Source organism: Nicotiana tabacum, chromosome 12 (assembly GCF_000715075.1).
Source record: "Nicotiana tabacum cultivar K326 chromosome 12, ASM71507v2, whole genome shotgun sequence".
Lineage (NCBI taxonomy): Eukaryota > Viridiplantae > Streptophyta > Magnoliopsida > Solanales > Solanaceae > Nicotiana > Nicotiana tabacum.
Window position 1 is genome coordinate 635,476 of NC_134091.1, and position 26,527 is coordinate 662,002.

The window sequence follows — 26,527 nt, forward strand, 5'->3', positions numbered from 1 at the left end:
ATGCCAAGATTGAAGGGTGTGGGAAGATCTTTCTAAAGATGACTTCTGGCAAGGTGGTGACTTTGAACAATGTCTTTCATGTTACCGAGATTAGGAAGAATTTAATCTTTGCTGGACTTTTTGTTAAGAATGGTTTTAAGTGTGTTTTTGTTTCCGATAAGGTTGTAAAAGTAAGAACGAAATGTTTGTAGGAAAAAGTTACCTCACTGAGGGCCTTTTCAAGCTGAATGTAATGGTTGTTGAAAAAAGTAATAAAATTTCAGCTTCGTCTTACTTACTTGAATCAAATGAACTATGGCATATACGTTTGGGTCATGTTAATTATAAAACCTTGTGAAAAATGATTAATTTTGAAGTATTTCCTAAATTTGAATGCGACAAATCAAAATGTCAAATGTGTGTGGAATCTAAGTATGTTAAACATCCTTATAAGTCAGTTGAAAGGAATTCAAATCCTTTAGACTTAATTCACACAGATATTTGCGACATGAAGTCAATACCATCTCGTGGTAGAAAGAAGTATTTCATAACTTTTATTGATGATAGTACTCGATATTGCTATGTTTACTTACTTAATAGCAAAGATGAAGCAATAGATGCATTCAAGTAATACAAAAATGAAGTTGAAGCGCAACTTAACAAGAAAATCAAAATGATAAGAAGTGATAGGAGTGATGAATATGAATCTCCTTTTGAACAAATATGTTTAGAATATAGAATTATTCATCAAACAACGGCCCCTTACACACCCCAATCCAATGTGATTGCAGAAAAAAGAATTGTTCATTAAAGGAGATGATGAACGCATTATTGATAAGTTCTGGTTTACTACAGAACTTGTGGGGGAAAGCCGTTCTTACGGCTAGATGAATACTAAATCAAGTACCCCATAACAAAACACAATCCATTCCATATGAAAAATGGAAAGAAAAGAAGCCCAACTTGAATTATTTTAAAGTGTAGGGGTGTTTGGAAAAAGTGCAAGTTCCTAAACCCAAAAGGGTGAAAATATGACCAAAAATAGCTGATTGTGTTTTCATAGGATATGCGACCAATAGTAAAGCATATCGATTTCTGGTTCATAAATCAGAAAATCCCGATATTCATAATAATACAGTTATAGAATCAGATAATGCTGAATTTTTTGAAAATATATATCCGTATAAAAAGGAATGTGAGTCGATTGGTGAAGGATCTAAATGATCCCGGGAAGAAACAAAAGAAAGTACATTTAATAAGGAGGATCCAAGACGTAGTAAACATCAAAGAACGTCTACTTCATTTGGACCAGATTTTGTGACTTTCTTGTTGGAAAATGAGCCTCGAACATTTAAAGAAGCTATGTCTTCTTCGGAATCATTGTTTTGGAAAGAGGCAGTCAATAGTGAAATAGAATCCATATTAAACAACCATACATGAGAATTGGTTGATCTTCCTTCTGGAAATAAACCTTTGGGTTCTAAATGGATTTTTAAGAGAAAAATGAAAGATGGTGGCACTACTGATAAATTTAAGGCAAGACTTGTAGTCAAAGGGTATAGACAACGAGAAGGTCTTGACTACTTTGATACATACTCTCCAGTTACAAGAATTATGTCCATAGGGATGATAGTAGCATTAATTGCGGTGTATGGTCTTGAATTCATCAAATGGACATTAAGACGACCTTCTTGAATGGAGATTTGGAGGAAGAAATCTACATGGAACAACCTGAAGGGTTTGTGGTTCTAGGTAAAGAAAAGAAGGTATGTAGACTTGTTAAGTCCCTTTACAGACTAAAACAAGCACCCAAACAATGACATGCGAAATTTGACCAAACAATATTGTCAAATGGTTTTAAGATAAATGAATGTGATAAATGTGTGTGCATTAAAAATATTCCAAATCATATAGTCATTATTTGCTTATATATGGACGATATGCTGATAATGAGTAATGACATTGCCAACATGAATGCTACTAAGCGTATGCTAAAAAGCAAGTTTGATATGAAAGACTTGGGAGTTACTGATTTAATTCTGGGGATTAAGATCCATAAGACTCCTCGAGGTCTGGCATTGTCATAATCTCATTATATTAAGACAGTACTTGAAAAATTCAAGCACTTAGGGTTTAAAGTTACAAAGACTCCAATTGACGTGAATCTTGCATTATCAAAGAACAAAGGCCAAAACATATCACAATTGGATTATGCTCGTGTGTTGGGATGCTTAATGTACATCACGAATTGTACACAATAAGATATAGCTTGTGCTATAAGTAAATTGAGTCGATAGACGAACAATCCAGGTCAATCTCATTGGATGGCAATGAAACGAGTTTTGGGATATTTAGAACATACTCAGGACTTTGCTTTGCACTACAATAAATATCCTACGTTCATCGAGGGATACTGTGATGCAAATTGGATCACCGTCCACAAGTGGATATGTATTCACTGTTGGTGGAGGAGCGATATCTTGGAAGTCGTCCAAATAAACTTGTATTGCCCGCTCTACAATGGAGGCTGAGTTCATAGCCTTAGATAAAGCCGATGAAGAAGCTTAATGGCTCCGAAATTTCTTGGAAGACATTCTATTTTGGTCTAAACCGTTGGCACCAATGTGCATACATTGCGATAGTCAAGCAGCAATTGGAAGGGCTGAGAGCGTTATGTATAACGGTAAATCTCGTCATATACGACGAAGACATAAAACCGTTAGACAATTACTCTCTAGAGGAATTATCATGATTGACTATGTAAAGTTAAGTGAAAATGTGTTGGATCCACTTACAAAAGCCCTAACTAGAGAGATAGTTGAGAAATCATCAAGGGAAATGAGACTATGGCCGAGAACAAGTCATAGTGGCAGTAACTCTATCTAGAAGACTGTAGATCCTAAAATCTAGGTTTAAGGAGATCAAACAAAGTCATTAATGACGGTTCAACATTGTCAACTAAAATTTTGGTCCATTATCGAGATGAGACAATGTTCAGTACCAAGGATAAAACATTAAGATTTTTCAATGATTTCTAAATTTGATACGGGGCATATCAAATAGTGTATCTACGGGATGACACGTTTAGGAATCACCTATGTAAGTGTGAAATGTGTAACTGAAAATAAATATTAATATTAAATCCAATCAGTTTTCCATTTTTCAGTTGTGTAACTGAAAATTAAACTACCTTCTTCAATTTTCCCTCTTTATTATTGAGTAAATAGCCATTTATGTTATGACATTAATGCTATGGCTGTTTTGCATAAACAGTGATTTTGAAGAGTTGCACCTCTTCAGATTTCAGCCCAACTTTGGCTATAAATACAAGTCTATTCTCTCAGAATTTTCATACAATTTTCTGAGTTTCTCCTCCTTCTTCTGTATTGTTTTAACTTCAAAGAAAGCAACAGTAAGTGTGATTTACTACTGAACTTTTTGTTTTCTGAGTACTACTATACCAGTGTGTAATTCGTTGTATCCTGGGAGGAAATAATCCATAACCTTGGGTACTAGGAGGAGATTAAATTCCTTAAGGAAACACTGTAAATTCCGGGTTTGAATTGAATTAGTTTACAAATACAGCACTAACATAAATAACATGACTGTATTAAAAAAAATACAAAAAGATTATGAAAGTAATAATAGTCGGAATGATAAATGGTGATTGTCTAGGTGTTAAGCGGTTGAGCCAATCCCGTTGGGCGTTGGTTTGAATCTTACTAAAACGCAGAAACAGAGGCTCTCTCTCTCTGTGTGTCTCTCTCCCTCGGAGCCCGGAGTTGTGTTGAGACTTACAGAAATTCAAATACTCAGCTATCGTCTCGTCGTATCAAAACAATCCACCTCTACTACCTTCCTTGTTAAACTTCAATTCCCTTCTTAAATACCCTTCCCACTCCTTTTTATTACTATTTATTTATAATTATAATTCCTTTTTTGGGCCATTGCGGTTTATACGCCATAGATAATACATTTCTCCTTAATCTCCGACGGAAACCAAACCCTAGACGCTCATTCCGGTTCTTTTGAGTTCTGGTCGTCACCACCCTCACCCAGGTATGCGTTTTCTTCCCTTCGTTGCACCTTTTTTTTTTCCATAGAAATGATTTATTTTTTTATTTTTTCTGTTTATTTATGCGACAAGTTTTGACCTTTTCCGTCTGTGTTGATCGATGGCACTTGTTTATGCTTGAAAAGAAGCGAGCAAAATATTTTTTCTTGCCTTTTGAATTTTTTCCCCATAAATCTTATATGGCGAAACTAGGGTTTTGTTTTGGAACCGGCATGTCGTTCATTTTCTTTTATTCATTTGTTCGTTTTTCATTTTATTTCCATTTCGGTGTATTATGTAGAATATGCTATTTGAACTTGTTTTTAGAGCTGATTGCTAGAATGTAATTCTTGATACACATACTATGCTGCATGCTATTAGTTGTCAGAATGGATAAGAGTGACGTAGAGATGGAGGATGCCGAGAAGAATGCCCAAGATGTTGAGAATATGGCTGAGTCTGAAACTAATACACTCAATTCCACTCTGAAACCTGAAGGGTCTGCTGTTGATGGCCAACAGTCCACCGAGTCATTGGTGGACTGCCAAGACAGTGCTAAACCAGCGACACAAGATCAAAATAACTACTCTGAGAGTGGGGCTAAGAGCCGAATGCTTGCTGAAAATGGGAACGGAGAGCAGAAGACCGCTAGTAATATAGTGGAAAGTGAAAGCAATGTTAATGATGAGGCAGTGGGCCAGACTGGTTCAAAGGGTGTGGTAGAGGAATTTGATGCCAAGTGCAAGGTGGAGGACCAGAGGAATGCTGCAAGTGAGACACCGAAACAAAATGACACTATAAGCCAGCCAGAGACTCAAGACATTGCAGTAGGTGATGACCAGAACGGATCTGGAATAGAATCACTAGACCAAAACAATGCTACCGGTCGAACAGAAGGAGAAAACGAAATTGATAAAAAAGAAGGCGATCTTGATGCAGATGTGGCCTTGAAGAATGAAGAATCTATTGGAAATGCTACTCACCATGATAGTGGATGTGTAAACATGCAGGTATATGAGGAGCTACCTGCTAATGAAGTAAATGGGAGTGGAAAAGAGGTGAAGGAACTTCCTCAGGCTGAGAACTCGATCGAAGAGGTTCATCAAAATGGGGATGATATGATGGTTGATGAACACAAGGAACTGGAAGACAATACTGCAACTGTTATCACTGATGGTGATGCGAGATCGAATGAGGTGTCAGAGACAAAAGACGATGTTAAGAATACTGCTACTGCAAAGATGCCAGAGCCAGTAACTCCAAATTTGCCGGTGAAATCTGCCACTGCAAAAGCTGGACAGCATACTGGGGAAGCATCAAATAAAATATTTGATGAAGCAAAGGTACGTGCACTAATACTCGAGGAAAGGTTTAATCTGTAAATGTTGTGGCAATTACTTCATCTTTCCAGATTGATCAACAATCTTTGTAAATTATAGATGGAGGATGAGGATGATGAAGATGAGGATTGGAGTGGTGATGGATCACCCGAGGACCAAGCAGCATTTATGATAGAACTAGAAAGTTTTTACAGGGAGAGGGCGATGGAATTTAAACCACCTAAGTTTTATGGGCATCAACTTAATTGCCTAAAGTAAGTGTTCAATGTTTTTTGATTGTGCATATCTTACATTTTGCTTCAGGTACATATAAGATTCTTTCCATGATATTGGCTGATAGGTTATGGAGATCTGTGATCAGATTGGGTGGCTATGACCGGGTAGGTCTTTGTCTTCTTCACTTGCACGTGACAATTTTGTATTTGTGTTATAGGAGTTTATAGATTTCTGTCTGCATGTTGTACAGTAGAAGGGAAGAAGAGCTGAAATGGCAGCAGGAAATGAATTCCTTTTTCTCCTCTCTGTCTTCAGTTCTGCTCTGGAGCTTTTTTCCATAAGAGCTGTCTGGTTCATGTCCATTCAAAGTGCTTAGTTCTTTCCCGATTCATGCTTTCTTTTCCTGTATCTATCTTCCAGATTTTGGTGTTCTCTAGTTCCTTCAAATCAATCCACTGCTAAAATGTTCCTGAAGCTCAATTGCTATTTAATGAAATTTCTTTAGTTAGCTTGAAGCATAATTGGATGGCTTCATGCCATCCGACTTGGTTAATTTACTAAAGAGTGAGGAGTATTTTCTAAAATGAACGGACCTTCCTAGCCAGTCCTCCGCTGACCAGGGGTCGTGAGCCGACATTTAGGTCTAGTAAGCCTTGTGAAGGGTTTGTTGGTTCAGCTGATAGTAGGGGGCTGTTTGCAGACCTATATTCAATACATAAAACTGTCCCTTATTTGATAGTTTAAGCCTTTCTTTTTTTACTCCAAATACAATTCCACCTCTGACAAAAGGTGGACCCTTCAACTGAACTTGCTTTCTTGTGATAGCTCATTAGCTTGAGGTGGTTCACACAATTTTACATGGTATCAAAGTAGGTTGAGTGCTAAGGTCTAGTCATTGCCACCTACCTATCACAAAAATTATTCAATGTGCCTAGTCCAAGATAAAGAATCAGGATGTGGGGCCGTTCTGTAAGCCTAAAATAAATGGTCAAAAGTGTCCCCTTTCCAGCAGTTTAAGCTTTTACATGAGGTGGGTTGCTCAATCTTAAAATTACACTGTTTATATGTTAGTTGGTTTCAATGAAAAGGTTCTAGTTGTTTATTTTTTCTTCTGCTGCTAGAATGACTAATTGCTGATTTGTGTGCGTATCTTGTACTGCTGAGAGATGAATTTCATGTTTTGAAATGGATTATCATGCTATTTTTGATGGTTTAGTATTAAATTAATTTAATTTTTAGGTGACTGGATCCAAGTTGTGGCGGCAAGTTGGCGAGTCGTTTAATCCCCCCAAGTAAGCTTCTGATGAATCCTATTTCGTTATGAGAGTTGAACTTAAAGCATGAATAGTCCACCCTTACAATGAAGAATGTGGCCCTACCTTTTCAAGTGTCAAGTTCCCTAGTGTATGAAATGGAGATAAGGCATTGATGATCATACATTAGATTTTTGTTTGTGAGTGAGATAAAAAATTTTCATCCAAAGTTTAAGGTACTTGGCTGAGGATTATTTATCTATGTTGCGCGGACTCTCCAAAATACTGCTGCACCCGTGTCGGATTCTCCAAAAATACACTGCTTTTGGAGAATCCGACACGCACCCGGCGATATTTTCGGAGAGTCCGAGCAACATAGTTATTTATGAGGTATAATTCAGGAAGCGGCACTCATGCGCCATATGGATAGATGCTAAAGTATAAAAAGTAATAATAATGATTTGCAATTTATAAAGACAGGTCTTGTGGGCAAAGAAATAGAACTCAGGCCAAGAATTGGGACCAGCCCAACACATAGTAATGCTGGAATAGAGGGCCCATATGTTTGTTTATTTGGAGGGCGGGCGGTGCATTTCACACAGAATTGTGTACAGTCACTGTTGGTGCTGCTATTGTAGTGTCAGTGTTGCTGAAGTCCTCTGGCAGTCTATTGAGGGGATTGGGTTAATAGTTAGGTCTTACTTTAGGTAGCTTTTTTTGTTATTTTCTTGTTAGGACTTATTTTATGTTTTTTTAGAATTGTATGTTATTTATTCCCTTTTAACTCAATACTCAAGAATTACAGTCATAGATTATTTGAAAATCAGGGTGCTTAGATTCTTTTACTTATAAATAGAACTAGAGTCATCTTTTAAATTATTTACTTTTATTCATAATGATGTTTTGCCTTTTGGCTTTCTTGTTCTTTTTCAGGAAGATAAGAACCATTAAGGATTTCTCAATTGATTAAGTTTTTATTGGTTTCCTCTAATTGACCAAGACATCAACTTGAATTAACATTCAACAAAGTTAAAAAAAATGTTACTGAGCTTCTGCTTCATCACAGAGTCTAGGTTGTCTGGATAAGGACAATGGTCTCTTCTTTTGTACCTCATAAGAAAAAAAGACTATGGTCTTTCATCAGAGGAACATGAATATGAAAATTTTGAAACTTGTGATACGTGAGGATACCATGCAAACACATATATTATATAATATACCAAAAGGGGAAAATACTCATTAAACCCAAAATACAACACTACTTGTTCTTCTTTTGATTAAATACAGCACTTCTTGTTCTTATTTGACAATGATAGGTGTGGTCTAATTAAGAGTATAATAGCTCTATATGCGTGCCTCTTGAGTGGTGTCTGATCTGTATCAGTGCTGGAATCCTGTGGCACTTGAAGCCTAATATTTGTTAAGCCTGTAGTGATTCTCAACTTCTAGAGATGTTGGGATGTTATTATGTTAAAGCCACCATGTAGTTAGACCTCGTAAATGACCATAGATGTCTGTATGTCTCCAAAAAGATGAGTGAGAGCTAACAAGGATAAATTGAGAGGTGGCAATGACCAGAACTCTTTTGATACTCAAATAAGATAAGAAGTTACTTGATCGACGGTCAACTTAAAGAGAGAACAAAACAGAAGCTTCTGCCAGTTTTTATTGTAGTATCTCTAATTTTTATTTTTTTTTCCTTTTTGGATATGATTATCTTCTCTTTCAGGACTTGCACAACTGTGTCCTGGACATTCCGCATTTTCTATGAGAAGGTATTAAACCCAGGTTCCTTTGATAGATAATAGCATATTTTTGCCATTGTTGTCCATTTTGCATAGCTTGTGATAAGCGATTTTTTTGGACATTAAATAATCTCCAATGTTTGTTTGTGACGCCGGAGCTTTGATAGCAGTGATAATTTTTTCGCCGAGATCTATAAATGTTGCTCCCTCTGACCACAATATTGTCTTGCTTCTCGGAGCTTCTTTAAATGAAACCTTTAGTATTGACTACTCATAATATTTTTAATATTTTTTTCGAGAAATGGCAATATTGTTAATATTACACTTCATCAAGAGTTACAAAGAACTCGATTTTATTCTTTTAAGATTTCAAACTTAAGGATAATCTTTTCATCTCATTTTGGATCCACTTAACTTTAGTCTTCAGTATAAACGTAAAACTTCTGATAAGATGCATGCCTACTCAAACTAAGATAGTGAAAATGGAGAATAATGTGGTATTACTCCTAGTTTTATTTTGTGGTTCCTTTGCCTTTTTAATACATTAGGATATTTATACATTTTTGGTGTGACATTAGGCATGGTTGTGGGAAGGCAGCTCAATGTCCTTTGGCTTCTTTGGAATTTAATCACTCGCTAACATATGTGGAGCCATTCTGCATTGTCTTGCCTTTTTTAAACCAATATGGGATATTTAAGTTTAATTGAACAATATCTTTTCTTGTCTCTGCATATTTGATTTTTTATTTATTTATAATTTTATTAGTTTTGTCATCTGGAATAACTGTTTATCTCTTTCTATCACTTTCTATACCTTTTTTTTTGAGAAAGAAAAATAAATTACCTTCTATACCTTCTTTTCTTATCCAATGCTTTCTGCATCATAGGCCCTTTTAGAATATGAAAGGCATAAGACGCAAAGTGGCAAGCTTCGACTTCCTATTTCTGCTCTTCCTGAGGCAGGTGTTGACAATGAGGTAAGCTTGTGTTTACATTCCGCTCCTCGTTTGTACTAGCTGTGCACCTTCTAATTGATCTACCAGGAAAGCAGGGTTGTTGAGTCATGAAAGAATTTTTGACTTTGACTAGCGTTTCAATTGGCAATGACTCTATTGCAAAAAACAGCATCACTTAAGCACTGAAATCTTACAAGACTGAATGACTAGAGATTCTATCTATTGCAAGGAGTCATAAGGCCCAACCTGTTTCTAAAAAGGGCAGTTAGGTGCACAAAGCAACTCGCGTTCACGTAGTGTCCAGGGAAGGGCCGCACCCCAACGATATATTTTTCATATTACACCAAGTCAAAAACTGAGGACGTTTATATTTTATCCAAGAACTGCTACTGCTTTTCCTTCAAAACATCTAAGGTTTGATTTTTCTACACTGTCCATGCCATGCACATTCAGATTGTACTCCGTAGGACCTTGAGCTGCCTTTTCATTCTATCCTCTCGAACTGCTAATGGCCTCATTTAAGTTGCTTGGCGTTACCCATTTTACTCCAAAAGGGCAAGCGAATATGCACAACCTCTAGGTTATCAAAAATATCCACCAAGCCTACCGAGTCGTTGGGGATGCAGAAATAAAAACTAAAAAGTTAAGCATATCGGAACGTCTTCCCTTGAAGATTCACACACTTAACATTGACAGGAGATTGCTAGCCTGCCTTTTTTTTTTTTCTCCTTTAATTTTAAAGATAAATCTTGCGGGTTGTTTTAATTGATAACTGAGAATAACAGATTGCAGTATCAGCATTAAAAAGTCTTGGCTTGTGTTCTACAAGGGATTGGAGAACACATTCCTTGGAGTGGCATTAGTGTCTTAGCTTCAAATATGCAAAGTCAGAGATGTATGCTTTTTCTATAAATCTGGTTTTAAATGAGGCAATAGACAGTGCAATATCTTGGAATGTGCCTTATTGTCTGAGCATAAAGTATGTCATATATAGTTGGATGATAGACTGTTCATGTTAGATTATTCAATATATAATTAGTTAAAAACTTATTAAGATATAAATTCCTTTTGGCCCAACTGAGTCATGCTCCACAGCTTAGTGTCGAACTCCCAGGTAAGAACGTGGGACCTCTACGAAAATAAATCTTGTTGCTTTTGTGATCCTAACTTGAATACTATTGGTTTTCCAATTTTCTAGAAAGAACATCTACTGATATAAAAAAAATTCCGAGAAAGAGTATCTTGCTAGATGCTCTAGCTATTCTTTATTCTCATTCATGCTAATTTTTATAGGTTTTTTTTCTTGGTATAGCTATCTACTTTTTTTCTTTAGAAACTTCGGACAACTATTTGTGAATGAAGACGTTTTTTAGTTTTGATGTCTTGAGCTCTGCACAACTTTTGATGACTGCTTCAACCCCCCCCCCTCCCCCCCCCCCAAAAAAAAAAGCATTGATGAGTCAGTATGAATAGCTTTGTTTAGCTGTTTTGATAGAGATAGTTTCATGTATATTATCTTTCTCCGTATTAATCAAACCAGTGGGCCCTGTTAGGCATATTTTGATGTATAAAGTGAACCATCTGGAGTAATTCTGCAGGGAAATGCTTATCAAACTCCTGGATCAGGCAGGGCGAGAAGAGATGCTGCTGCTCGTGCTATGCAAGGATGGCATGAGCAACGTCTTCTTGGTTGTGGCGAGGTTGGCGAGCCAATTGTAGCTGAAATTATAGAACTCTTAGAAACATTTTTTCTTCATGTTTACCTTTGACCATGTCTCTTGATATGTAATTTTGTTACGAATCTCCTGATAGGACAAAAATGCCAACAGTACGCCAAAGCGTGAGAAGAATCTCAAAAGCATTGGTAATGTTCTTTCTGGTTTCTTTACCAAACTTAACCCTTCATATTTCTGTTGGCGTAGCTCGTTTTTGGTTATGATATTTCATTCTGAAGTGTCATATTCAGCATATCGTGGCTGGTAGTGGCTATAAAGGACATAATATTACTTGTAGGCATCTGTCAGATACAGGGAGTATGAGAGAACTGATGATATTCATTTTTTGGGAAGTCACATAATTCTGATCTTATATTTGCATTCAGGTTCTCTTAAACACAAGAGACCAAATGAAGTGGAAAATCCTGCGAAAGCGGCACGAACTGAAACATCTAAGCAGTTAAGTTCTATTTGTGTTGATCCTCTCATCTAACATTTTTCTTAGTCAAAATTAGTTTATCTTGTTGGAACTCGCTTGGTTTAAATATCTTAGTTTGATGTAGCTACTCAAACTCCATAATTTGCAATTTGCTATATGTTGGTTACTTGGTTTCATCTCCATGCATGTTCTTTTATTATTTTTTGGGTTGTAAAAGATTTCAATTATCAACTTTGTCCTTGGAGCATCCGGACGTGTTTGATTTGCTCAGTTGTCATATCGTTGCACCTGATGTGTCGATCCCACATAGTTCTTTTTATGGGTAAAGTTGATTATCAGTGGCTTCTTAGATTTGATTTTGTAGTTTGGTATATTTATATACAATCTTTGTAGTGTTATATTAGGTTGTGGACTGTAGTTACGTAGGTTATGGGTGACAGGCCTACTTTCCTAAGTTGTACAACCAATATCTGTTCTATTTTGCTCTTAAAGGATGCTCAAATTCTCTATTTTAGTGGGGTCATAGACAGATAAAAAAGCGTGAGAACATGGCTAGATCATAGGGGTGTACATAGGGAAGAGAAATACCAAGGTGGAGAAAATTATACAAAAATGTTGTCCTCCCATCTTAAAGGAGTAACCCTCTTTAAACTGCTTGCTAGCACACTAATCTCTAGAATTAGCAAAGTCGTACCTGTAGAATTCTTCATTTTATACCAGACCCCTATTAATTCCCGCAACCTGCGTTCTGCGGACTCTACAAGTGGTACATATCTAACTTTTGCACCATGATGATTCGAGCACTTTCTAGGTATTCTCCCAAGAGCTACCATGTGAATTATCTAATTTTAGCTTTCTGCAAAAGCGAGGGTCTCGGATTTTTTAGTTAACTGTTAGACTATAGTAAGCTGCTGCCAGGAACTTGCTAGCACACTAATCTCTAGAATTAGCAAAGGCGTACCTGTAGAGTTCTTCATTGTATACTAAACCCCTACTAATTCCGACAACCTGCTTTCTGCCGACTCTACCAGTGGTGCATATCTAACGTTCGCACCTTGATGGTTCAACCATTTTCTAGGTATTCTCCCAAGATCTACCATGTTAATTATCAACTTTTAGCTTTCTGCAAAAGCAAGGGTCTCTGAGTTTTTAGTTGACCATTAGACTTTAGTAAGCTGTTGCCAGGAGCTTGCTTAAGAAAATGCTTAACATTGGTCTGTTAATCCATGGAACTGCAAAACTGTCCCTTCAGTGCTTTCACACCCTATTAAGAGATGATTTCCTCTTTTTTCTCATTATGACCTTGACAGAAAGCTTATCCATCAACGAAGTCACAATACCTGACTGATGATATGGCTTGTTTTATTTTGAAAAAAGAAAAGCTCTATTGGAAGGTTTGGTTTGAGTTATTTTCAACATTGACTGAATGAATCAGAAAGAGGGTACTGTGTTCTCCTGCAGGGAGTGAATGATTCTCGAACATAGCAGCATTCTTTTTAAGGCTTAAGATAAATCCTATAAGACTTAGCATCGTTTGTCTACCCCTTGTCTGCTTCCTCCTGAGAAGTTGTCTAGCTAAGGTGAATATCATGTTAGCACTCGCCATCTCCATGTTATCTCACAAATTGTAATCCAAGCACTGCTCGTTTCTTGACTTTCTTCTATTGGTCATGGTGTTAGGGAGCTTATTCATGACTGATGATGTCTTATATTATGAAGTTTCTCTTAAACAATTTGTACTTTACACTAAGCTTCACTTACTGTAAAGATCAACTCAACCTTACAATCAGCATGGTGCTTGCTGTCTCAAAATTGACTATGCTTCCTGTGGCATATGAATAATATGCTCCTATTTCTTTTCTTGGAAAAGTGGGTTGTAAATGGATTATGCTGTTGATTGAGCAGTACTGCTCTGCCATTTCTTTTCCTCTGTCCTCTTGTTCTGTTTTGAAACTAAATTAATTTCATTTGCCAGGCTGGTCACAACAGTTGTTGATTTGGGACCTCCAGCTGATTGGGTAAAAATCAATGTGCGAGAAACAGTAAGTTCCACTCAGATTCCAAGTATTTCTAGTTTATGCATGTACTCTCTCCCATTGACTCGTAAGGATCCTTCGCAAACAGAAAGATTGCTTTGAAGTCTATGCTTTGGTGCCTGGGCTTTTGAGAGAGGAGGTATGTACCTCTTGTGCCCCGTGTTTTCTTCAAGTACATTTCACTCTTTTGTTATGTTTTATTGTGTACAAATGTCATCTTTTTTTTTTTGGGTGGGGGTGGGGGGTGGGGGATCAAGTAAAAGTGTACAAATGTCAGCTTTATGATAGTTTTTTAAAACATATGAATCTCAGGATTAGATTGAATACCATCTCTTTTGATGGAAACCCCATGTCAGTCGGAACAACTTAAAATGAATTCCTAATTTGTAAGGAATGCATGCTAGACCTATGCTTCTGACTAATATGTGTGCTAGACCTTCATTGCAAGCTCCGTTTAGTTATAAGGGTGACACAACTTCTTAAACTGATAAAACTCAGGGGAGGAGAATAGCTTAATTTTGGGAAGGAATTAGGTCCTGAACAAAACGGTAGCCTGTGTACTTTGACTCTATGCTACACAAAAAGAAGACTCATTTGTGACCAAATCTTTTCACATCATGTGCACATCATCCTCAAGCCCTTCACCTAATAAATCCCATTGGGCTCTTTTTCTTCCATTTTTTGGGCTTTGGTTTTTGTATATGAGAATCAGAGGCTTGGTTTTTGTAGGCGTAGAGCTGTTTCTGTTTTACCCGATTGCATCAAGGGATGGATTAAGCAAAGGAGCAGGGAAGTTACTTACATATTATTGCTTGATAAGACCCTCATTTCACGTTATGCAGTTGTTCAACAGTGAAAGAAATTAAAGAGAGATATTTTCAAGGTTTCATTGAAGTTGGTGACTTTACTATAAGAAATTTTTGGTTTTGCACCAGGCAATTTGTGGAATATAATATATGGTTGGAATATAATATATGGCTAATGCAATTTTAGCTTTAATTTCACTAAACTATTCAAACTTTGACAGGTTTAAGATGTTAATTTGGGATATGGTAATCTACTATTGCTTCCCTTTTTCAATTTAGAATTGGGCTGAATAATCTTGTTACAGTGTATTTCATTTTCCCTCTGTTTACATGTTACGTTCCAAGGACATAATAATGAGCGGCTATTGATTGATCTGAGTCATTATTAGATTCTAGTTGATAATGATCTAAAAGTTTTCATTCCTTATTTATTGTGTGACCAGGTGCGGGTTCAGTCTGATCCTGCTGGCCGTCTGGTCATAACTGGTCAGCCAGAGCAACTTGACAACCCTTGGGGTATTACCGCCTTCAAAAAGGTACATTTTGCTATTTTATTAATGTTGACTTTAACAGAGGCATTCAGTGATCCACGATCTATATCTATCATGCTTTTGCGTCATATGTTGCATGTGCTGGAACTGATGGTTTTCTAGGAAAAGAGAATCTAGTGTGCTTAGTGCCATGAGAAGATGGGAAATTTTCCCGTGTTCAAGTTTCTCAATTAATATTTCTTTGAATGGAGTCTCAAATGTTTCATCGATAGGAGAGCTATTTATTTATTCTGGGAGCACAAATAAGCTAAATGAAATTCCAATTCATAAACTGAAAACTAACCTCCCATCTATCTTACTGTGTGAGTGTCATGTTCACTGCAAGAGTAATCTTTTTTAATTTTACTAATCCTTTTTATTGGCATGGGAGCAATAGTAACAGTAGGTACATTTTCTGTTTATCTTTGAAGTCAGTGGCTGTCAGATCTCTAGGTGGATGAAGTATGATTTTTCATCTAAGTATTACTGGAAATAGCCCTTCTGATCTCCGTTATCCTGAAATTATTCTGGTTGTTCAGTTGCTATATATTGATATAGGCCAGTTAAAATAGTATTGGTCTTGTGAATCTGAATTATTCATTGACATGTAAATACTTGTACTGCCAAGTGTTCTTTTTTATGACTTGGGTTGGTTTTCTCAGGTAGTAAGCCTACCTGCTAGAATCGATCCACTCCAGACTTCTGCTGTTGTAAGTCTTCATGGACGGCTCTTTGTTCGTGTACCATTTGCACAGTGAAATTTTACGACTCGAGGAAGTCTTGAACATTTAGCTGAACCTGACAAAGCATGGATGCTGGTAGTTGACGAATGTTGCTGAGTCGTCACATTGTGAATGCTAGGCCTTAGATTGTCGGAGTTGTGTATGTTTAGTTTAATCAAAATTAGTTGTTGACGCTCTGTGGGTCAAAACTGGCCCTGACAGCAAAGGAGGCACATCAAGCCGCCCTGTAACACATTTTTTACTCTGGGATTGGGGTAATTTATGACTGGAATAGCTAGGATTTGTTTGTTGTTCTGATGCTAATGTCGATACTAATTCATTTTCTAGTTAGCATTTATCAGTGTCTATCTGATATGTCAAGCCTGACTTGAGGCAACTTATTTGTTATCACCTTTGTCTTGGATTAAAAAGAACCAAATGACGGCATGCTAATGTAGATAAAATGTCATTCAACTCTTCCCCTCTATTCACCAAACAACCTTGGGGAAAAACATTGAAATGAAACCGAGATAAATTGGTCCTTCCGTCTTAGTTCGTTGGACATTTGAGTTGATAAATTCTTAGTGCTCTCCCTCTTAGTTTAACCCAGTTTCGCTGTCAGACTGCAACACATCCACAGGGCACATAATTAATTCTTTAGTGCTCGTTTGGTATAAGGGATAAGGAATAATTAATCCAAGCAATAAATTTAAGAAGAGTTTATCCCATGTTTTGTTGGTAGAAAAGTACGGTACAACTAATCCCGAAATTTATTATTCTAGGATTGTAGTGTTTTTTTATCCCCATGAAAAGGTGGAATAACTAATTCGAAATAATTAATCCCGAGATAATTAATCCTAAAATAACTTCTTTCCAACCAAACGTCCCCTTAATAAGTATCTTAGTTTATCACATAATAAAGTCGTTGCACAACTAAAGCAGTGTTCCTTTGGTGATAATTAATAAATACATGTCTTAAATTGTGCAGGAATTTTACTTTATTATACGTAAGGTCGGGTGTACATAGGTCGGGTTGGTTCGGATTTTACAATTACTAAATCAAACCAATTGTATCGGGTTTTTAAATCTATAGATCAAACCAAACCAACAAAAGTCGGGTTTTTTAATATTGGGATTTCTCGGGTTTTTCGTTCCGATAAACTTGTGCTCCAAATATTTCTATAGTACTAAATACAATTTTACCAATAACAGCCATTTCTTATTTTTTAGCATTGACCTCAACTATACTTTATGCATGTTCTTTATTCTCCTTTTGTTCCTTGTAGTCATATTCCTTATTTTACCGACAATTCATAGGATTAAGTGGAGTACTTATAAAAATCATTAAAAGATACTAAAAGCAAAAATAATCTAACTTTATCACACAAAGTTCACGAAGGTTGGGGTCATTTTCTAGAAACAATTATAGGGAACTAACTACCTCTTTCTTCTTAACTAAAAAGATGTACAGTTACAAGAAAACTTATTGATGTATATAAGTTCTAACAAGTAAATTTGTTATGTGGTGTAATAATCGCCACCTAGGCCTTCTTTAAAGGATATACACTGAAGACCAAAAAGCAAGGAGCTTCATTGTGATTATGACAACTAATTAATTAGGTCTGTATCTAATACGAAAATACAACGAAAATAAAGAGTTTTCTCACTGCATATATTTTGGTCAGCTTTGTCCATTTATCTATTTTTTTACGTCCCTGTTAGCTAACCTCCTAGCCCTTGCCTCCCATCCATTACGAAGTAGGCAGAATGAGAAAATTATCAGCAAAAATATAAACTGCATATCATATTGCACTCTACATAAGAATTATCACCAACTTTTTAAGAGTAGACATTACACCCAAGAGTCCTAAAAAATAAACAAAAAGAGAATATATTAAACTCTAAGAAGTTGGACATCTCAGTAGATATTACAACCAGAGGAGCATGTTTCCAAAATACTTGTAAAGGCATAATGACCTCACTTCCAAAAATAGTCATGAAGCAAATTGTAGTTAATCATCCCTCTAATCAATCCTCAAAGGTGAGTCTACATATTCTAAAAAAAAGAAGAAGAAACAATTAACATATTTAAATATTAATTAATGTAAAAAATAACTATCCAATATGCAGTAATAACCATATAAGTTAAGTTTTGTAGTGATGTCCATGTATCACTAGTGAGACATACACGTTGGTTCTTAATAAGATTTTTAAGTTTTTCCTTCTCTTCATGATAAATCCTCAAACAATGTCTAGCAACAGTTACACGAGAAGGTAATTCGAAATTAGGTAAGGCTTTAGCCATTAATTTCTTAAATCCTTCTCCTTCAACGACTCTAAAAGGTTGCTCATCAAGAATTACAAATTCGGCAATCGCCCTCCTAATGTCATCCAAATTATACACTACCCTTTCAGTAGCGCCCGAACCACCTTCTAGCCACCCTTCCTTGATAGGTTTTAATGTTGATTGTCTCTTATCAATGGCTCTAAAGGGAGATTTGTGACATGTAGAAGTTAAATACGACCATAATGTAGTAGTCCCATTCTTGCTACCTGTAACAAATATTTTAGGACAATAATTGCATTTTGCCTTACATTTACCTCCTTTAGCAATAAATTTGGAGATGTGATTCCAAATCTCGGACGTCTCTCTACCACTATTTCCAGATTTAGATTTTTCTGATGGAGTCGTTCTTTTTTGCTTCTTAGGAGGAGTGCATCGATGAGGAGTGTCTTCACTTTGTTTTTGAGCTGCCACTGGCGAAGGATTATTGACAACCACCTCTACATCTGCTCCAGAAGTTGTAGTTTCCATTCTTAGAAAGAGTTCCTGCAAATAGAACATATCTAGTTACTATTTACCTCATGGAATTTACCTTCGCATTGTGACAACAAATAACAGATGCAAAGAAATACACCAGCTCATACGTTGAGGAATAAGACAAAATCACATAACAATGTAAGAAATACATCTCTCTTAATTTTACACAGTTCATATTATTTAACCAAATGATTCAAAATATAAGTAAACAAGTTTCAATATCTTTTTAAGTAACAATCAATTACTCATGTTAATCACCTAAGAGAAACAAAATAAATAAATGAATTCAACAATAGGGAGGAATACAACAGATTTGCAAAAAAAAAACTTGCTAATCTGAAAAAGAAAAATCTTAGTTAATTGGGGAAAAGCAAGGTATATGTATGCAGCTAAAAGAAAACATGTAAAATGAGAGCAAAAGAGCTTTACTGATGAGAGCTTTACCGATGAGAGTTTTACCAATGATAGGGTTTGAGCAAAGGAAGAGCATGGGTTTTTTGCCTTTGGAGAAGAGGCAAAATGATTTCAATTGTTTACGTGTTTTAGAACAGCTTTAGGACAATCTATTGCTACTTTAGGATTAGATTTTGGTTTGGGCTCAATTATTCTTTTATGGGCTAAACAAAAACAAATATTTACATGGGCTATAATACCAACTTAAAATATTATGCTATATAAAGAAATTATAATAAAAATTAAGAAATATTTATAACTTACATTCTAATAAATATTTTTATCTATCTAATATATAAAATATGTATACATGTAATGTCGGGTTGGTTTGGTTTCGGTTTGACTTTTTTTAGTTAATATCAAACCAACCCTATTGTGGTCGGGTTTTATTTTTCAATACCAAACTAAGTCAAACCAAACCACTAGTCGATTTTTTTTCCCGGGTTGACTCGGGTTTTCGGGTTGGTACGGGTTATCGGTTTGGTTTATACACCCCTACGTAAGGAGGAATAAGAAGCATATTGTGTGATTGCTAGGAGTTTAATGGTTGGTATTGCTGAAACATTTTCCTTCGCTTACTAAAAGCTTATCGTTTATTATCAATGTTCGAATTTACACCCGCACTACTTGAACTTCAAACTATTGATTGATGGTGGAGGTGCTCAATTCATTGTCATCCGTCTTATTATATAAGCAACCGCAAAATGGACTGGACGATAAGTTGAGATAATGTGCTTAATTCCTTCAAGGGGCTTTTTCATATATACATACTGGTATATTTTTTATGGACCTACGAAATTTCAGGTCAATCAGAATCCGTATTTTTTTTTACAAAATCAACATATACTAATACACACGAAAAATGGATAAAATTACGGTTTCATGTTGCATGAACCCAAAAGTTATTGCGAAGCAATGAGTATTGGTCACTAGGCCGTTTTATGTGGACCTACGAAATTTTAGGCCAATCGAAGTCCATCAATTTTCTTTTACAAAATCTGCATATAATAATACACACGAAAAAGTGAACATAATAACAAATTCGTGTTGCATGACGATAAGACTCCATAAAATGAACCATAAAGTAATGACGAAACAATGAGTATTGGTCATTAGACCGTTTCCGATGGTCATACGAACTTTCAGACCAATTGAAATCCGTCCAAAAAATTCTACGAAACCAACATGTATAACTACTACACACAAACAGTAAATATAATTATAAATTCGTATTGCATGACCCAAAACACCAAAAAAGTCGAAGTGATGAGTATCGATCACTAGGCCGCTTTTTGTGGACCCCAATCGGAGTCCCTCAAAGAAATTCTACAAAATCAGCATGTACTAGTGCATACGAAAAAGAAGATATAATCACAAATTCGTATTGCATGAGCTCAAAACAACAAAAAATGAATGCGAAAGTTAGGGTGAAGTGATGAGTATTGGTCACTAGGTCGTTTCGTAATGACATACAATATTTTAGGCCAATTAGAGTTCGTAAAAAATATTCCACAAAATCAACATATACTAATACATACTGTCACACCTCCTTTTTCCGCACCCGCGTGGGCGCAAGGGAGTTTTTTCCAATTAAAGGACAATCGAAACGGGATTGGTTTAATTATTTCAGAGTCGCCACTTGGGAGATTTAGGGTGTCCCAAGTCACCAATTTTAATCCCGAATCGAGGAAAAGAATGACTCCATATTACAGTCTGCGTACCAGAAATCCGGATAAGGAATTCTGTTAACCCGGGAGAAGGTGTTAGGCATTCCCGAGTTCCGTGGTTCTAGCACGGTCGCTCAACTGTTATATTCGGCTTGATTATCTGATTTTATACAAGTGTGAACTTATGTGCAAAATTTAACTTTTAACCGCTTTTATCATTTACTGTTTTTATCAAGAATTGCAACGTTGTGAAAATGTATCTCGAACCGCGTTACAATCAACGTACCCGTGGTCGTCGACACACTTTGACTCCGTTGAGATTTAGATTTGGGTCACATCAATGTGCACCCACGTTTAAGGAAATTAAATTATTAAAGGCGCGCCTAAAGCGACTAGCGTATTTATTTTGGGTAGGACCGTGGAATTTTACTAAACGGTCCATCCCGAAGTCTAAACAATTTTTAAAGCAAATATTTATTGAGGGCCCCGCAATTTGTATTTTATTTGGCGAGGCTCATCTCATTCTTATTTTTTTTAAAATGAAATTGCAACGTCATGGACACACATCTCGAACCACCTCACAATCAATGTACCCGTGATTAGAAACACATTTCGACTTCGTTGAGAATTGGATTTGGGTCACATAAATGTGCACCCGAGTTTAAGAAGGTAAAATTTATTAAGGCGCGTCCTAAAGAGTCTAACGTATTGTTATTTTAGGAAGAGGCCGTGAAGGTTCATTAAACGGCCAAATCCAAAGTCTAGTCAATGGTTATGTATTTTATTGAGGGCCCCGGCGGTTTGTGATTTATTTGGCGAGGCTCGTCTCATTTTTATTTTAAAAGGATAAACCTATAGCGACTACATTTTCTATTAAGTTCGTCTCTAAAATAAAAGAAAAATCTCCTAATTATTTACATGCTGAAAAACGCAACTTATTAGTTATTAAGTTACGGCTTATGTGAACGGAAAATTGCGATCGCGTTTGTACAAGGAAAAACTGCTTTCATTCCACATTTTATTATTTGCTAGAACATGAGATAAATACACAATAATATCAAAGCCGATTAACTATTCTTCAAATAATTTAAACTAGCATTATTAGATGAAGAAATCATACATATGCAACCTCATTACTCATTAATTAGTCGACTACATTTTTATACGAAGAGAGAAAAATTAATATTCAAACACAAATCCAAACAAAAGAATTCAACAGGAACAAGAGCCTGATTAATATTTCATTTTTCGCTTCAAGCCAAGAGTGTACAAATGTGTACCTGGAAACAGCAGTACAAGAACAAAGAAGTAGGAGTCAGCAACAGTAATAACGCAGCAACAGCAGGTTCCGCAACACCGCAAAACCAATAACAACCAGTAGAATAACCCAGTGACAGATTGAAAACTCAGCAGTGAAAAAAGTACAATCACAGTCAAAGCAGAAGAGAGAAAAGACACGAGATGCAGTAGCTTCGGATTTTTGAATAACACTCGAAGAAAAGCAAACAGAAATTATTCGAGTGAAAATTCAAATTGGATTTCTCTTTTACTCTCACAAACTCTCTCAAGTATCTCTTAATATTCAAGTTCTAAAAAAAAACTCTCTTCTTTTTTCTCTCCAAAAAAAAAAATCCTCTCAAGGTTCAAGTTCTCCTCCCTTAATGTCAAGAATAGTCCTCTATATATAGCAAGACAAGTCTTCAATTCCCAACCCCAAAATTATTCCCCCAATGGCATGCTTTGTCCCACTATTAAATGTCTTCTTTATTTTAAATTTTGTCCCCCATGCCTACATTAAATAAATAACACATTCTCAACCCATTACAATTTGTCCTCCATGCCTACATTAAATAACTAACACACTCCCAACCCATTACAATTTGTCCCCCATGCCTATATTAAAAAAGTACAAGATTCCTCCCCATTATGTTTTGTCTTGTCCCCCATTATATTAAACAAGTACATCAAAAACCCCACCCCATTATATTTGTTCCCCATGCTTAACATAAAGAATCAAAATAATGTTTAATTACCAAACTACCCCTCCGACCTTATTGCAATTACAAATCTACCCCCGAATGCAATACAATTTACCAAATTACCCCTCTGCTCTAAACAATCAATTAATCATAACTCAACCAAAATATAGTCAAGATGACCAATTTCTCAACAATCTTCAACAACAATTTACATGAACATGATGAACAACACAAACTCCAAATTAATGGAATGAATTAACCATATCGGGAACCAATCCTGGTTAATTTAGACCATGAATGTATGAGCAAGAACACAACAATACAAACAACAATATGCATGATTCAAATTAAATCAACAAATCACAAAACAAACATAAACTCACATTAAATCACTGGATTTAAACATGAACTTCAAACAAAGATGAACATGAATTAAATCTGTTTTTAAGCAACAAACATGACGGATTCTAACGATTCAAACAACATTAACATTTTCTGGAAAATTCATAACAACATGAAACAAATTGAAGAAATAATTAATTAAATTTCAATTTGAATCTAACAAGCATTAAACTAACAAATATTCACTTAAACAACAACAAATACTCACTTAAGCAACAATACGAACATGAAATAAACATGAAAAACAATTAATTAATCTTTCATTTGGAATCTGAAAAATTAATTTAAAAAACAACACATGAACATGAACTAAAAATTAATTCCAACGATAAACAAAACAAACATTTTCCGATTTTAGATTCGAAAATATCAAAAAAAAAATACGGACAAACATAAAACTCAAAAATCACTAACCGGATTGAAATGAAATATGTACGGACTGTTTTGTCGACCCAAACTTAGAACAAATGACGATGAAAACAAACTGTCCGGAAACGAGTATCGCACCAAGATAATTTGTCGCCGAAGACGACCACGAACGGACGACCAAAGAAGATGGCCGCCCGTCACAAGAAGATGGACTGTGAATCAGCTGGGGCGTGTATGGTCACGTGAAGAAGCTGGCGCGAGCAGCAGTGATGGGTTTGTTTGGCGTCGAACTGGACGACGAGCGGCTGCGGCAACGACTGCCATGGTAGAAGGTGAAGCAGCGTCAACGACGCACTGGGGAACGGACTGGAAGACGAGCCTCAACGAAAGCAGAAACAGCAGCTGCCCGGATTGTTTGCTTAGGCTTCTGCTTAAGCAGTAGCAGCTGCGGCGAAGAAAACTGCAGCGAACAACAATGGTGGAATAGGCAGCAGCTATGGTCATCGACTCAAGGACATCGTTGAGGCAGCAGATGCAGTCGAAGCAACTGAAAAGGGGTTAACGAGGACGACGAAGATGCAGCTGTAGCGACCATGATAATGGTCGTTCGTCCATGCGAAGGGGCTGTGTAGTTCGGTGGTGTTTGGACGGAAAGCTGGGCCGCTAGGTCGTGGGGGTGATGAGGGTGGTATGGGTGAGCGAAGAAGAAGGTAAAGGGGCAGCCATGGAAAGCAGCCATGGATGGCTTGGAATGAAGGTTTTGGGAGAGAAAGAAGATGGAGGGGGGCGGGTAGTTAGTTTTAGGTTTTTAGGGTTTTTTTGTTTGTATTTTGTTTTGTTTTGTGTTAGGACAAAAATGAAGAGTGGGTCTTGGGCTAATGGGTTAATGGGGCGGACCGGGTCGACCCGGTTTGAAGTGGACTGGGTCATGGAGAAGATTGGGCAATTTTTTGGGCCTTTGGCTTATAATTGAAGAAGTGGCCCAATCCGATTTTTCTTTGTATTTTTGTTCTCTTTTCTTCTTTTATTTTCTAAAACTAAATTATGAAAATACTTAAATTATTATTAAGAACTAAATTAAGTTATAAAAGCGCAAATTAACTCCCAATAACAATTAACGCACAATTAAGTAATAATTAAGCATAAAATTATATATTTGGATATTAAATGCTAAAAATGCAAAAGGTGCCTATTTTTTGTAATTTTTAATTTTTGTAAAACTAATTTAATTACTAACAATTGTAGAATTAAATCCTACATGCAAAATGCGACATATTTTTATATTTTTTTATTAATTTAACAAATAAGCAAACACAAACAAATACAAATAGTTATCCAAAAATATCACAAAAATACTCAAAATTGCACACCAAGGATAATCATTTTATTTTGCATTTTTTGGGAGTATTTCTCATATAGGGCAAAAATCACGTGCTTACAGCTGCCCCTCTTTGCCCGGAGACACGAAGGGTTTTCGTGCAAAGATAAAGCGAGCGATTTTTGCCCATCCGAGTACTCCGTGTGAAGCATTTTTTGAAAAAGATTTAACCGAACCTTTGCTTCAAAGGTTTCCTACATATCCCTGGCTAAAGAGGAATCAGGTTAATGTAGTTCGGAAAATTTTGGTAGCTGGGATTACCGTGGGATTGCAATGTTACTGCTGTTGCATGTTGTTATCACTGCTTACTGATCTCCTTATTACACCGTGCTTAAAATAAAATAAGAAGCTAGGCTAGATTGAAATTTGTTCTTGTTGCCTTGCTTTCTTGTCGGCTTGTGTTTCCTCCGGTGCTTTTCTTCCTTGAACTTGGGAATGATACTGGCCCTTTGCTTTTCTGAATACCAGTTTTCATCATTTTGCTCGGTCCGCTGAGGACATGGCTTTCTTCATTAAGCTTTTTGGCGGTTCCTCTGGTGGGTACGGCTCTCTTCATCAGACTTGTTATGCTGGGCATGATTTAATGTTCACCGGCTGCTTCTTTCAAGATGCCTCTTTCCTTCCTTTTTGACTCATGCGCCTGAATTTGTGATGGGATTTCTTGTTGCAACCTTATGTTTCCCGGTGCTGGTGATTTTATTGTTTCCTGCTGGGGATTCTTGTTGTAACCCTCTGTTTTATTGTCTTCTGACTTGATCTTGAAACGTATGCCTCTGTTGTATGGGCGGGCTCCCAACTTCAATACTTGACAATTAATGCTGAATGTATTCCTCTGTTATCTGGGCGGGCTCCCAACTTCAATGCTCGAAATATAAAGACTGAAATGTATGCCTCTGTTATCTGGGCGGGCTCCCAACTTCAACGCTTGAAATGTAAAGACTGAAATGTATTCCTCTGTTATTATGGGCGGGCTCCCAATTTCAACACTTGAAATGAAAAGACTGAATGTATTCATCTGTTATTATGGGCGGGCTCCCAATTTCAACACTTGAAATGAAAAGACTGAATGTATTCCTCTGTTATTATGGGCGGGCTCCCAATTTCAACACTTGAAATGAAAAGACTGAATGTATGCCTCTGTTATCTGGGCGGGCTCCCAACTTCAACTCTGGAAATATAAAGACTGAAATGTATGCCTCTGTTATCTGGGCGGGCTCCCAACTTCAACGCTTGAAAGTAAAGACTGAATGTATTCCTCTGTTATTATGGGCGGGCTCCCAATTTCAACACTTGAAAGTAAAGACTGAATGTATTCCTCTGTTATTATGGGCGGGCTCCCAATTTCAACACTTGAAATGAAAAGACTGAATGTATTCCTCTGTTATTATGGGCGGGCTCCCAACTTCAACACTTGAAAGTAAAAGACTGAATGTATGCCTCTGTTATCTGGGCGGGCTCCCAACTTCAATACTTGAAAAGTAAAGACTGAATTTATGCCTCTGTTATCTGGGCGGGCTCCCAATTTCAACACCTGAAATGAAAAGACTGAAATGAAAAGACTGAATGTATGCCTCTGTTATCTAGGCGGGCTCCCAATTTCAACTCTGGAAATATAAAGACTGAATGTATGCCTCTGTTGTCTGGGCGGGCTCCCAACTTCAACGCTT

General features: G+C 36.5%; 1 protein-coding gene across 2 annotated transcripts; it reads left to right on the forward strand.

The window, feature by feature from the left end:
• Window positions 1–3,622: 3,622 nt before the first annotated feature.
• LOC107815838 (uncharacterized) lies at window positions 3,623–16,159 on the forward strand. 2 transcript variants are annotated; one of them, XR_012697146.1, is made up of 14 exons: window positions 3,623–4,038; window positions 4,415–5,376; window positions 5,473–5,627; window positions 5,714–5,753; window positions 6,829–6,881; window positions 8,572–8,617; window positions 9,475–9,564; window positions 11,142–11,243; window positions 11,356–11,407; window positions 11,645–11,717; window positions 13,673–13,739; window positions 13,822–13,872; window positions 14,463–15,075; window positions 15,732–16,159. XR_012697146.1 is itself a non-coding variant. In XM_016641477.2 (14 exons), exons 2-14 carry the CDS (start codon window positions 4,423–4,425, stop codon window positions 15,825–15,827), a joined length of 1,872 nt encoding a protein of 623 aa, XP_016496963.1. In that variant the 5' UTR covers window positions 3,623–4,038; window positions 4,415–4,422; the 3' UTR covers window positions 15,828–16,159. The 2 variants fall into 2 exon arrangements, 1 of the variants encoding a protein (XP_016496963.1); XM_016641477.2 differs by having other exon boundaries at window positions 14,983–15,075.
• The last annotated feature ends 10,368 nt before the right edge of the window (window positions 16,160–26,527 follow it).